General features: G+C 39.1%; 1 protein-coding gene across 1 annotated transcript in view; it reads right to left on the reverse strand.

The window, feature by feature from the left end:
* Positions 1-11810: 11810 nt before the first annotated feature.
* LOC145967537 (uncharacterized) overlaps positions 11811-14967 on the reverse strand; it is a 147525-nt gene continuing 144368 nt past the window's right edge. Inside the window, exon 6 of the mRNA XM_083092532.1 lies at positions 11811-14767. Coding sequence (XP_082948658.1) covers positions 14682-14767 — 86 coding nt within the window. The 3' untranslated portion in view covers positions 11811-14681. The remainder of the gene's footprint in view (positions 14768-14967) is intronic.

Below are 14967 nucleotides of genomic sequence, written 5' to 3' on the forward strand. Positions count from 1 at the left end.
CGATGAGGAACAGCGCGTGAGACAGCTCGGAGTCTATAGAGTAACGCGAGCTGTGAAGACGAGCGGTAAAGCGGAACCTCCCGCGAACGTCTTCGTCTCGGCACCGATCACTTCCTTTTCTCCCTTTCTCTGTTTCTGTATCTCTCTCTCCTTCTCGCTCGAAGCGTTGTAAATTTATTCGGCGAATGAGAGGGAGACGAGAGCCGCGCGAGAACCTGGATGGGAGGATCCTGGGGAGGCGAGATATACGAGAGAATTCGCTGAGTAATTTGCCGCATTAATAATAACCGGGCGGCTCCTCGCGGATATAGCACTTAATCCAGAAGCCGGCGCGCCGGGATAGATGACGAGGAAGCGGCGGCGGCGGCGGCGGTGGCGGCCGGATAGAGTCGCCGAGCAAAACGAGACTCGGGTGTATAATCCATGACGAATGACGTTGCAAAATAAAATCCCAGTCGTAGTGTACGCCCCTTGCCGCCGCTGCTGCGTCACCCTCGATGCTGCGTGCACCGTACTTATTCGACGTTCCATTATGCTCCGCAAGGAAGGGTATATATTGTTGACCTGGATGCTGCACAATGTGATTCGGTATAACGTACCGACACTCCTCCTCTCTCCCGTCTTTCGCTATATCCGGGTGACGGACGGGGATAGAGAGCGGCTGATGAAGAGGAACGGAAGGTGGCGGGTGGCAACTCCGCTATTATTCCGGGAATCGCTTTATTTCGATTATTTCCAGCCTGCCGGCGATAAGTCGCGTTTTATGTGTTAACTAGCCAATTCGAGCGAGTCTCCTGTGGCTTGATATTCGTTGAGGAAAAGCTTACCGAAAAAAGGAAGAGGGAACAGGCGGAAAAATAACTAGAAATGAGAAAGAAACTTTTTCAATACTTTACTCCGATAACTGGTCGCAGGAAGAGGGAGCCGTGCAGCGTTCTAAGAAGAGTGTCAGATCAAAGACGCAAAAGAGACGCGAACAGGGAATGCGAATGCATATCGAAAAGTATACGAGTCCATAGGGGAGAGAGATGGTTCGTTGGAATTTTCGGGAAATGCGCTCTTTCAGCATTTAATCGGCTCTACATGGAAATGCAATGGCGACGAGCAAGTCCGGCGGTTAAAACGTGTGTATTGGTGCGTATGTATGTAAAACGTGGTTTTCGGCGCAGAATGTCCGAGTTACTTTTGCGGATCGGTCACGTTATGGAAATGATGGACCGACGAGGGCTTTATGAAGAAATGGACGGTGGCACGGATGAATGAGTATGGCGACGTAAACGCGCAGGTTAATGCTGAGAAATGCATGGGGAATGACAGCAAATGACAGGGCGCATTCGCACGATTCACGTTCTTCCACTGGAGAGATCGTAAGGAAGACGGATGTTGATGACGACGTCGCGACTACGGTCAATTTTTCACATCGGCGGCGTGTCGGAAGTCGGCGATGTCTGAAGATAATGGTGCTCGAAACACATACTTCAAACATGAGAAGAAAAAAAAAAAAAGAAAAACACCGCGACGGAACGCGCGTTTCATAAATAACTATGCCATTTGAAACGCGAAATGGATATCGCGGGGAATATACGAGCAAATAAATCGAATCGTATTTCCTCGCGTTAATGCGGATACTCGTACTATATCCGTGCATAAATTTACTCCTTCTCGATCATTGCGAAGCAAAATAGAGAGAGAGAGAGAGAGAGAGAGAGAGAGAGAGTTAAAGTTTCTTTCGTGTAACGTGGCATCACGGTAGTCGCTTAACATATCATAAGGATAAAATAGTTCTCGATGATGATAAACGAGCGCATAAATATCTCGATACGCGCTCCAGTCGATCTATTACTATTTATTCGCCGCAACCGGTCCCTAGAATCTTGTTTTATGCGTTTCTACATTGACGGTAAAAAAGAGAATAAGGAAGATTCTCTTCTCGAGAACTCCAAAAAATTCGAAAAAATTCCGCCAAACATCTCTTCCGATCGAGAGCTCCAGTTGTAAAATTCGATCTGAGTCGTGAAAGAGGTACAAGTAATAAGAGTCGTTCGCACTTTTGAAGATGACCGACTGTCTGATATACGAAAAGTACGACTTTTTTGGAATGAGAATCTTATGATTCAGCATAGTCTCATCCTCGTCTCGTTTTACTGTCGATGAAAAACAATTCGTCCCGTATAAAACGGCGACCAGTTCCTAAAACAAAAAGATGTGAGTAACTCTATTGATATCCTCGATAAGAATTCGATTGCTTTTTTGCGTTATGAGATAAAATAGAATTATAATCAATCACATAAAACATACTTATGCGAGGGTGAATGATATTTTCTCTCATGAAATTTTAAAAATATTCATTATCATATAAATCTATTTATGATATTATTAAAACACACTTTATAAAGATGCCTGATTCTGTATATTAAATTATATAAATTAATAATTTCCACAAAATATTGCGAGATAATAAAAAAAAGAATCAATTTCAGTAATTGTCAATTAATTTGCAAATTAATTATCATTTTGTCTCTTTAATTGTTAAATTATCAACAATTACTTGCAATAGATGTGTCGTTCGAATTTGAATATTGAAAAAAAAATTTTTATAAAAAATATATCTGTTACATTTTGGAAAAGAACATACGATCATTTTTTCAATATTTCATTATTTGCCAAACAATAAAGGATGCACGAATGCATATTAAAGCACAAACGAATATTGTCGAAAATTTCGCACAAAGCTACAGGGTATATTACGCGCCCGTCACGAATCAACGACAAGAACCCTCGATGATTTATGTTTTTGTATAACGAGCGAACGAATCTCAACCGGATTTGCAACCGCGCGAGTTTGTTTGATCGCATCAAACCACGCGTCGTCACACGCGACTGTTTAAAAAGCCCGTCGCTTCACCTGCACAGAACCGCGATACGCGTGTCATGTCTGTGTGTATTCTTCCGCCCGTTTCTACTTTTTCCATTTTTTTCTTTTTTTTTTTCACGGCCGCTCATCCACTCGAAATCGCAAACCCGCGCACGCGAATACGCGGCAGGAAACTTCTCGACGATGCAGAAGTCACTCGGCCGAAAAGCCATATACGTGCGCGTACGAGTGTTTCAAACGACACGATTCCCTCTGACTCCCCAACGCGATTCCTTTTGACTCTTTTCCTCGGGGTCTGCCTCAAGTCCAGATATCGTCGGCTTCCATTAAGCGCTGGCTTTGATCCATGGTTAATTAAAGCACAGCTCATGCTCGCGCGTAATGATGAAGATTCCTATAAGGCCTTCCTCCCCTTCTTCCTCTCTCTCTCCGTCTATCTCTCTCTTTCTCATCTCATTTCGATGCGCGGGAATCAAAGTCATCTGAAGATACCCAAGATCTCCGCAGCGGAGTGGTCTTCTTCCTCATGGCTCTTTAGCACGGGAAACGTCGCGGCGTCGAGGATATTTCGCACTCGACTAAGGCTAGATGCAGGCGTCGCGGGGGAGGAGAATCCGGCGATTTATGCCGTGCTCCGATGGCGAAGCGTGGCGTCGGTCGGAGGCCATTGAGGAAAGCTCTCGAGGTGATCGAAGCTCGTTGTAGCGACGATATATCCTCGCCACCTCGATATCGCCGCCGCCACCGCCATCCTATCCTCCGATCCCCGTCGCCGAAATACGATCGTTACGATCCCGAATCGAGAGAGTGAAGAGCGACTTCGAGGCTCTGCCCTTCCGCTGTGTGGTTGTGTAATAAATATATGTGCGCGCGCGCGCGCGCTTGCATCGAGTCAGGAGTATCGAATCGCCTGTCGCACCCGGGGAGGCTCTTCTTACGGAATTACGTGATTTCGCGAATCTCACTATCGCCAAATCGATTGCGGATATAAGATACTGGAGGTTGAAATGGAATCAATTTAGGATACGGTGCGGTGTACCGGCTTTGCTCGGCTATCACTTGCGCGAGGCAGTGCGGCTAACTGAAATTTCAAAGATCGAAAAGGGATCTTAGCTCCTCTATATCCTTCAAGGGAGTAGGGGGTTTCTAATTTTCCAGTCGCAACCGGAGATTGGCATGCTCGAGTCTACTGCTGGCTTAAGCTTTACCGAGATGTTCGAACGAACCCATACCTATGTATTTCCTTCATTTTGCTTCCAAATAACTTGATGACATTCCTTGGGGGATATTGAAATATCTCAAGTTTCGCGTATTTTTATAAATTTCCATTGCAAATTCAAAACAATAACATCATTTTTGGAATATTAAATTACTCTACACGATTCTGTAAAGTATGAATAGATATATTATGTAAGTCTTTCCTGTGTGCGTGTGACACATTTGTCAGTTTTATGTTTAATATTGTAGATCCTACCAGTAATGTGTTAATTTGTACCAAAGTTACAAACTTACTTCTCATCTTATTCGCATGGTAGAATATTCGCATTCAAAACTGAATTATTACTCCTGTCCTAAAGGCGTACATGAAAATTTAAAGGACTTTCGCACTTGCAGAAGTTTCAAAGTTAAGTTTTAATACAGAAGCATGTATTAGGATGAAATTATCAGGCAAGCTGCGTCAATTATTATACATATATCCTCTAATTCGCTTCAAATATATAAGTAAGATATTTTTAATGTATTATATTATTCGTTGCAAGAAAATAGCGTATTCATTTAATCCTATAATAAATACATTCGGTAAATTGCGAGACCGAAAACGGTCTCAAATTTATCGATCGCATATTCCGTTGCTCGAAATACCTTCAAAAGCGAGTGACTATATGACGATGTCGTTACGTTCAAACGGGCACAATTAAATCAGCATATCGTAATGCCGGGAATGAAGATGTTGTTCGATGCCGTGGTTAGCCATCTATGGGGAAATCCTCACTCACGCCAATCCTATCCCTTTCCTTGATTTGGATCATTCATATCAGCTTAATATTGACGGAATACTCAGTGGGCGAGTTGCGTGTTGAATGTAATAATCGGAACTATGACATCAAATGTCTCGTTTAATTAGCGGGGAAATGAAATGATCATTCAGCAGCATGTATTTAATGCAACTAATGCATTCGTTGCGATCTAAACCGGAGAATCGTATTATGTACGTCATAATCAGCGTTAATTATAACGTCGCAAAGAGATTTCTGCTGCTAATTGCATCAGCATGAAACCCTGTGGAGATAAGCTTAGCGGGCATCTTTCTGTTTGATCAGAGTGTAACAGATGCCGGCCTGCAAACGGCAGGCACAGCATTACGATTAATTTAGTCTCGTCGTGTACATGCTGGTTGAATGCACGGCTCTTCATAAAGCTCTATTATACATTTTTTTATTCAAGTCTAAAATAATAGAATATATCTTTATTTTGACGTAATAAAATGGATTTTTAATTAACATTTATTGTACGATAAAATAAATTTTTAGATTCCTTTTTTGTAACCTGTTTTTTAACCCCGATTTCAAATCTATCTAATGTAAATATTTATTCGTGCAGTCACAGTAATTAATTGTATTTTATTTTAATTAAATGAAATTGATCGCATTTATAAGCGTAAATAATATATATATATATACACACATGAATTATAATATACACATAATTAATATAATAATATAAATACAAAAATATAAATAATTCAATATTAAAATAATTCTATTTATTCAATTTATTTATTTTATATAAATTTTAAATAAAACTCAGAATATTTTGGATAATTTATATGTTTTAAATACGCATATGAAGAAAATTGAGTTTATTTCACATATAATTGTATTTTTGTATATATTGTTTCGTTATAATTCAATGAGATGATAGTTAGGAAGATTCCATTTATACAATTTGCGAATTACAAAAAAGAAAGGAATTGATGATAGAACGCAATAATGGAATACAAACACGCCGCCTTCAATGCCATTAAACGGCAATAGCTGCAAAATAATGTTACAAGTTAACATTGTATAAATGCGCAAGTTTCGCTAAAACCCTTGGACGACAAACGATAAACATCCTAAAGGCGAGTATTATGTTCGCTCGTAAGTTCAAGTGCGGCCAAGCACTTTTTTTCGACGTCTCAATGAACTTCCAGCGGTCTAACTAGCAGAAATTCATTTCAATTACGACAGATCATCCGATACCTCTGGGAGATACCGGTTGGCCAACGAGAGCTCCCGCCTCGAACTCGTACGTGCTCCGAAAATCGCAAGAATCGAATGGACGTAGAAACACGAGTGGCGCCGTAATAAACGGAGATTTTTCGAGCGAAGGGACGAACGTCGGAATGCGATGTTCGTGTAACGTGCGGTACGTGTTCCTTACGGCCGTGTTGCGGCGTACCGGAACGAAGGAGAGACCCTCTTCGGAATCTGTCGGTGGAAAAGTGGACGTACACAACCGCGCGCCCGAGAACGTATGGACGGTCAACGGCGGTAACTGCGAGCATGTGCAAATTTACATAGGGTACCAGGAGGAAGACCTATTACGTTCCTTCTTGCGTGCGCGGAAACGTGTGTACTGTATGTGTATACGAGAAGGCTAGCGTGAATGAGCATGTACGCGAGAAACGTATACATTTTATACACTGTGCAATTACTGAATACAGAGAATGAGGCAGTATATGAGAAAGAAAAGAAGAGAGTACAAGCGAAAGGTGATGCGATGAGAAATAGAGGTACATCTTGAAACAATAAACGAATCAGAGAGAACAAATGACTTTTAATCATCTAATTTATCGCGATTTTCGTATATTAATATAGAATATTATTTTTCTATATTTTACGGCATTATGAATATTTTCACATGCCTAAAAAAGATAAAATATATTTGAGTAATATGTTTAAAAATTAAATTGTTAATCTGGAAAAAAATATTAAAATTTAATAATATAAAACATATTAAAACATACTAAATTATTTAAAAATATTTTATAATATAAGTAAAGATCGAAATCTTCGAAAGTTATTAAGAGTATTATGCGGAAGGTTAGAAAGGTCTATATCACATAAATAATTGTTATTAAAACTCTTAAAGTTAATAAAGTGAGCAACAATGATCTCTACACAGAATTCTTGCGACAGTAATAACTCAAATTAGAGTTACGATAGAGACCAGGATCCGGATCTCCGCTTCGAAAATCGTCTATTTGCAATCAATATCAATTCATGCCATTAAATGGCGCGTATGTCGAAACTGTCTGTAGCACGCGGCGACTCGATGAATTACAAATGTAACATGCCGGTGAAGTGCCGCGTTAAATTTCCATAGGCAGGTACTTAGCCGAAGCGTGTCGGGTCACCGTCCTGTAGCTGCCAGCTCGTTCGATTTCGCTATTTCGTTATCGGAACGTGGCTACGTGTTCCTTGGTACGCGATCATGTTGAAACGTGCGCTGCGATTTACGGTTGCGAAAAGAATAGAAAACTGTTCCAATTGTGGATCCGAACACCATCGAGAAAGCATTTTAAGCGAATGAATGATAATTTCGGAACACAAATCAATTTGACGATATCGATGATAATATCGAATCAAATATCATCGAACAATCGTATCATGCCAAGCACGAAAGAGAAAAATGTGGTAGCTTTATTTCAAGTTTGGATTCTTGATCGATAAGCGTTAGCACATTTTTGATTTGTGAATAATTTATTGACAGAATTTTTAAAATGGACGATTCTGACAGACTTTAGGAAATAAAGAAAGTCCATAGAAATCGTGCTACTCTTCCCTGCCCCGCTAATCAATTATATTTTTAATTAAAAAAATTATTAAGAAATATATTACAAAGTATTATGAAATATTTTTAAGTAGAATAAAAATATCGTGCAAAAAAAAACAAATTTAAACTTCACTTCCAGTTTTCCGTACAGTGGTGTAGTTAGGTAAAATTGCATGTTAAACATAACAATTAACTTGCGACAGGTGACGTAAGGGTCAATTTACCGGATACGTTAATAGCGCTGTTACAAGGAGAACAACATGTAGGTCAATTTCTATAGGGTGTCGTTTAGAAACATTATCTTCTCCTCTTTGTCAAAAGAGGCAGGTGATAAAGCTAAGTACATGTAATGTATACTTCTCTCCTATAGATAATATATTATTAAATTGATATATAATTTATACTAAATTGATATAATTTATAGAATAACTTCTCATCCTTACAGGTAAAGTTAATATAGGCTATTTTAGAATCATTTTTTAATAAAATATTTTATATAAATTATTTAAAAATATAGATCAGAAAGAAAAGCAAACATATTAATTTAAATTATATATTCTTTCCAAATTATATCCTTTTTTTCTATACATTTCAATCTTTTTCGTATTTATCGATTATTCGTATTTTGTATAGGAAATTTAAAGTTGAGTAATGGAGTTTAATAGAAAATATCTTATGTATGTTTGAACGAAGAACTTCATAAGCAAGGGATAAGGAGCGCCTTTAATGACAATAGCTTTCACGTGTACTGTCCGTCGTAAGTATAATCTATTGTAACAACAATTCACAAGAGCTATCCCTGTTACTTATTCTCGCATATCATAGTATTAAGATCAATTTCAACCGTAAAAGAAATATACATTATCGACACACATTATCGTTCACAATTCTTAATATCAAATATATTACATTAAATTGCGCGATACTTGATATAATTAAAATCATAATAAATGAAGAAACAAAATTATAATTATCAAATTTCAAAGAAATTATTTCTTTCGGTTATAATTCTATAATAAATCTTATTTTGTTTAAGTTTAAAAACAAATACATAGGCATAGAATATATCATCCGATCCGATGAATTGATACTCGATGTTTTTTGTTGTCTTTTCTTTTTTTAAATTTTATTCTCCTTTGTATATATAACGATGCAACACATTAGATTTGCATATTGCGTTTACTTAAAGCAAAATTCTCAAGCAAATACCACAATCTGATTGATTTGTTCAGTTAAAAGCCACGAGAGTATCGCCTATAGCGCAACACGTCTCTCTACTCAGAGCTGCGAATGGGGTTTCATTAAACCGTGTAAAGTACGCGTTTCAACAGCGGAAAGGGTTTCTCAGGTCGACTTCTTCTCCTAGATATCGCGGGCAAACATTTGCTTCTCGTAGTATCAATTCGCGCGTTGGTGGAAAGGTCGTTGCGCGGGAACTATCCGCAGGATCGTAGCAGAGCGGATCCACCGCTATAAAGAGGGCATAAAGCACCCCAAGCTCCATTACTCTACCTTAGTAAATCGGTACCGACGCTAAAGATCGCGCGCGCGACCCAATTCCGGCCGTTCCTGTTATACCTAATACCGTATTTTATCAAAGATAATGCGCGCCCGTACCCTTGAATAGACACCCGTATTGTCACCCGTGGCTGCAAGAAAATGTGAAGCTAGAGCGCACGGAAGCGGTTTATAAATGTTGTTTCCTAGTTATTGCGAGGATTAAACGAGTTTCGAAAAATGGATTCTCGATAAGCTGAGGCGATTTGTCCGAAACAAGCGAGTCTCGTACCTATAGATTAATAGTACCGTCAGTGTCCGGTTATTGACGGAAATGCATTTTTGCTACAGTTTCTTTTTGCTTTATGAATAAGAAACATGTAACCGCAAAACAAATTATAGGAATTATTATACTTTCTCTATCTTCTATTGTAGAGTTTTAGAATTTTTCTACTTTACTAGAATGAGATAATTATTACTTTAATCTTGGTTTTTCGATAATATCTTTTAATTTTATAATGGCAATATTGGTACTAAATAAAACTTAATAAAACGTCAACGAAAATAAAGAATATCAATTTTTTCACTAAAAATTTCCCCGAAAAAGAGTATTGTTGTAAAAATAAGATAATTTACTCAGAGAAAATACATATTTGTATATATTAAAGCCGAGACAACGATAAAATCTACGAACAAATGCTTTGTTTTTATTTATCGATATAAATGCTGTGGAAAATACGAATAAAGAGATATTAGAATATTTGTGCTCGAAGACAGAGAGAATCAAAGCAGTTGTTTCTATAGAACAAAAATTGTAGCAAATACGTTACGGAAATAAGAATGAAACGGAATATTTATATCATCTGCAAAAATAAACCTTTTCAAATGTAGTGAATTTTATTCTTTCCTATTTCTTATAAGATGTATTGCAAAATCATATACGTATATGAATTGCAAATTGCTTCTACACATGTTATGTGTATCTATCATGAGAAAGATGCTTTGTAATAACAGCAAAAGATTATTCATGAGAAACATAGGATGCGCTTCTGCTCTTTACATCCTTATTTCTGTTAACAAAGACCATTCAATTTTTTAAAATTTATTATGTTATATAATGTTATATTAATGAAGTTAACATAAAGAACCCCATATTGCACGATCGAATCACATATAAAAAATTTCATTCTAAATGCTATTAATCGAGACCAAAAACGTAAAGATTACATGTGATTTTCATAATATGATTAAAAATTCAGGTGTAGAAATTACAACTGTTGACAGTGGAGCCTCTAAAGAAAGTTAGACAATGACAGATACATCCGAGAGTAACACACTTACATAAAATTCATTTGCTAAGACTTAAACGAACATTTTCATTCTTTGCTAAGACACCAGTCGCACGTTTTGATGCTGCAGTCATATCAGTAAAGGATAATTAAAGGATAATTAAAACACTGCACGATTGGTAAATAGATGTATAACTAATTTGGAAACGAAACATCGCGCCAAACATTATCGAAGCATTAATAACGAGCATGGGGAGCTACAGAGTGGCTGATGCTTCAGGTGAGGGGGATGGCAGAGAAGAGCTTTCGTCAGCAACGAGTGCGATCACGTACACAACAAGGTCGGACAAGCAAGCAAGCAACCAAGCAAGCAAGCCAACCAGCTAGTCAGACAGGTGGGTATCAGCGCGAGCGGCGAAACAAAGTTTATTTTGAATCAGCTATGGCAACCGAGTCGCACTATACCAGCGAATAGCACCGCGAGAGTACCGCAGCAGCCGCCAGAGTACAGATTCGCGGCATTCTCGCTCTGCCATAGCTCGGCTTTCAACATCGGCACAACAGACTGAAGAGACGAAACTCGCGCGACTCGAGGGGGCAAATAGAGGAGCCGGGCGAAACGAGAGACGGAGGGGTGCGGAGAGCGAAGGATAGTCTAGTCGACTGAGATGGTGATTGTTACGGCGACGACGTTTCAGTTAGCTGAAACGTCGTTTCCTTTGTCGCGTCAGTGTGGGGAAGGAACTATCCTCGAGATGTACGGACGTGCTACGCGCACCAACGTACACCGCATACCGCATGCCACGTACACCATCTCAAACAAACGTACGCGCGCGCACGTACACACATACGAGATGCACAAACACCGTAACGGGTTTCCCGTGCGGTACACGTTATCTTCTCGGCGGTTGTACCTGCTTGCCTGCGCGCAGCGTATATTCGTCGTGCAAACTTCGAGCTTGCACGAGCACGGGTTCCTTCTAAGACTTCGCCCGGAATCGAGTTGTATAGAAAGGGTGAAAGCGTAGAGATCTCGATTCGGGTTAATTGTGGGTTTCATCTATAGACTCGGTGCTCGGGCAATGAATTTTAGAAGTCGCGGGCGCGCGCGCGCGCAGTATCATCGTGAGAGGAGGCGAGAGGTCGAATAGGGCGAGCACCACCGGGAGGATGTATTTATGCGCGTCTGTGGAAATTCTTCGATCTGATTGTGGGTGCAATTGTCGGGGAATGAAAACGTCCGCATCAACAAGATACTGTTTTCAACGGGCTGAAAATAAGATTGTAAAGATAGTTCATGGATCGATTGCGTGTCGGTAAAAAGACAGTAGTTCCACATGCAGTAGTTTATTACATATGATAAAAATAACTATGTACATATTAATTAAATTAATGTTCGAAAACAATAATGCGATGATTTAAAAGATCTTAAAAATAAAAAGAGACTTAAGTAGAATTAAAGTCCGACTTAATGAAATATTTACCATACTTTCAGATTGCGTTGCATCAAATTATAATTTTAATTATATCTCGGAGAAGTTATTATATACGTGTAATTACTTACATTATTTCTCTTTGGAAATATCGTAAACTATCAATAAAATAAATCGAGCTCTTTCATCTGACCTAATTATAAAAGCTTTTTCACCTCAAGCGTAAAGATTAATTGTTCTCAAAAGAATGAATCCTGTCTGAGCTATATTTCAGTCAACATTTGTAAATTAAATTTTCATATCAAATTACTTAACAGCGTATTTTATGCATTCATCCACAAAGTAACATTTTTTCATTTTTTCATTCTATAAATTAAAAGCAAACAGCTCGAGTTTAAAAATATAACGTTAACAACATGATTGCGAAAATGTATGCCATTACGTTTCTACATATTTTTTAACTTAACAATGTAACGCGTTCACGAGTATCACTATAAATTATTAATCCTATAAACTTTCGAAGAGCGCACTTCAAGCTTCTCACTAAAACTCGATCTTTATTTTGAGCGTGGCACGGAATATTAGCACGCCCGACACCGATTTGGCGCGATTTATCGTACCAATTGGAACTCGACGAATCTGCTCGTGAAAAATAAGCATTTGCATGATGCAGTTTCACGTCGATACGCTTCATGTCGTGAAGATTTGCAGACGATCATGCCAAATATTATCGTGTGCATGTGGAAAGCGAGAGCAAAAGAAAGAGCTAAAGAAAGAAACGTTCCGTGTCTGAGAAAGAGGGATAGGAGTTAATACAGATGCGATTTCTGTTCAGCTGCGCGGCTTATGTAGCCGACTTATAGACGCGCGGAATCGCTCGCGAGGTTTATCGTCCGTTTAATAAAGAAAGCATAAACGGGGAAAGAATGAAAAACGCAACGTTCGTGCCAGTCTTTCCAGCACGTTACTTTCTCTTCTATCTCCTTCGATAAATCGAGCTCGGTACCGATCGATTACTTCCAAATTACACGCCCAGCTACGTCTATTTACGTATATTTGCAAATAGTTTCGAAATACTCGTCCAAGAACTTGACAGCGCAAACGTCGGAGATTGCTACCCATCTAGTTTAAAAGTTGCGCTTCAAAATATGTGGAAAAATATTAAGGCAACGAAAAAAATAAACATGTACCTAGTTGCGTTAAAAAAAAATACAGGGAAAAAACAGCTTCGAAATCAAAATTTGTTTTTTTTGTTTAGCGTTATTAAACGAGCATCTCGATCGAGCAACAAATTTATCGCTAGAACGAATCGTACGCGAAATGGAAAATAAGCGATCGGCGTAAATACATACCTGCTCGTTTACAGTCGCACTCGTCCGCAGCGACAACCACGTCGTTCTCTCGTATGCAGAAAGTGAAAAAAACGACAATTTATGTTAGAAAAAAAGAGCCGTAACAGTAGTGTATTCCGCGCGCGCGTCCAGAAAGTCCTCCGTTTCGAAATTCGCGACATTGATCCGACTACGCGAGCGAGCCCGGGAGCGTTTGGACAATGGACAAATGGACTCTCCATCGCCATATTCGTCCTAGACGAGTGTAACGGGGAGATATTCGAATGCGCGCAGTGCGTTGTTACTGGGGTACGAGAGAGATACGATTTCGCAGAACAGAAATTCTCTCGTTTGGTATGCGAAAACTTTTTCGCACCGCTTTATCCGTACCTCTTCCTTTGTGCGATCTCTCCGGTTCGGGTCTCTTGTCAGTGATGTAGCGGAAGAGAACGTCTTTCACTTTCTCTCTTTTTCTTTCATTCTCTCTCTCTCTCTTTCTTTCTCTTACACACACACATATACATACACGCACATACTTTTTCTCGTGGCAAGGATCGCAAATCCTTCAGAGGCGGGCTGTACAAGCACCTATAGACGTGTATACGTGCAACAGACTTCAAAGTCCTATCCTTTCCCTTCTTTCTCGCTGTCGCTCAATCCTTGGACGAATCCCTTTTCATTACTCATCGAATCTCAAATTGAGCGTCGTGGCAATAATCGAACGCGACTAATTGGCTACGCTTTCTCCGTTTCTTCGATTCATCGTGTTGTAAAGCGCAAGTCTTTCAGCAGCGGATTTAGATGCGCATTATTTTGACCCATTAACTAATTTCTCCACCGGTCCAATCACGGTCGGAATACACGTTAGCCTTTGACGCACGCGCTCATCACGTTCTCTTCTATCCCTCTGTATATTGAAAAGACAAACGAGAAACAATCCGCGCGTACGGGCACGTCTTACAAAATGAGTTATATAAGAGAAATGCGATTGAAAAATATATAACGACAACAATCAACGATCTCACGGTCGGCAAAGTTTCAAACGTTAAGCGTCGCGTCCTTTTGATTCTAATTTCGTGGCAGTTTCATGGCAGTGTTCAAAGAGTCGAAAAACGGGTCACCAATCGAATGTTACCACCATATTGCTGTTAAAAATCTCATGAACGAAAACCCGGATAACATGCAGAATTCACGATCTCAAACGCGTTCTAAAAAAAAATATACAGAGATATACAGAATTCAATGTACTAGACGAAAGAAAAAAAAAGGAAAGTTAAGTAATTATATCAAATTAATAATATTATTTGTTTCTGCGCCATCCATACGCGGTCCTTAAACTCTGTCCTCTCTTTCTCCAGCCCCTCCTCTTGCTGACTAGTGTGCTATTTATCATGCGACGCCCGTGAGCTCCCTTCTCGTAGTCTCAGACGTGCCGTGACTATCTCAGAAGCAGATGGAGCAAGCCCAGGCAGAGTATTGTCACAAACGTCATCGTGTGTGAGTCGCTTCCGTTTTCTGAGGTTACTGCAACATATGTTAGAAAAAGGTTACTATTTCTCATCACAATTGAACAGACGCCGTTTTCGCAATGTTAAATATTACAAAGTCATTTTTCTGACAAGCCTTAGGTAATTTTTAACAATGAGTAAAAGCGTAATTGAATTATTTTCAATACTAAAATATATAATAAACGCTTTATGTATTTCAGATATTTATACAATATA

This window comes from Camponotus vicinus, unplaced genomic scaffold (genome assembly GCF_025532165.1).
Source record: "Camponotus vicinus isolate PSW18456_S1 unplaced genomic scaffold, iyCamVici1.0 SCAF_2, whole genome shotgun sequence".
NCBI classification, from domain to species: Eukaryota; Metazoa; Arthropoda; class Insecta; order Hymenoptera; family Formicidae; genus Camponotus; species Camponotus vicinus.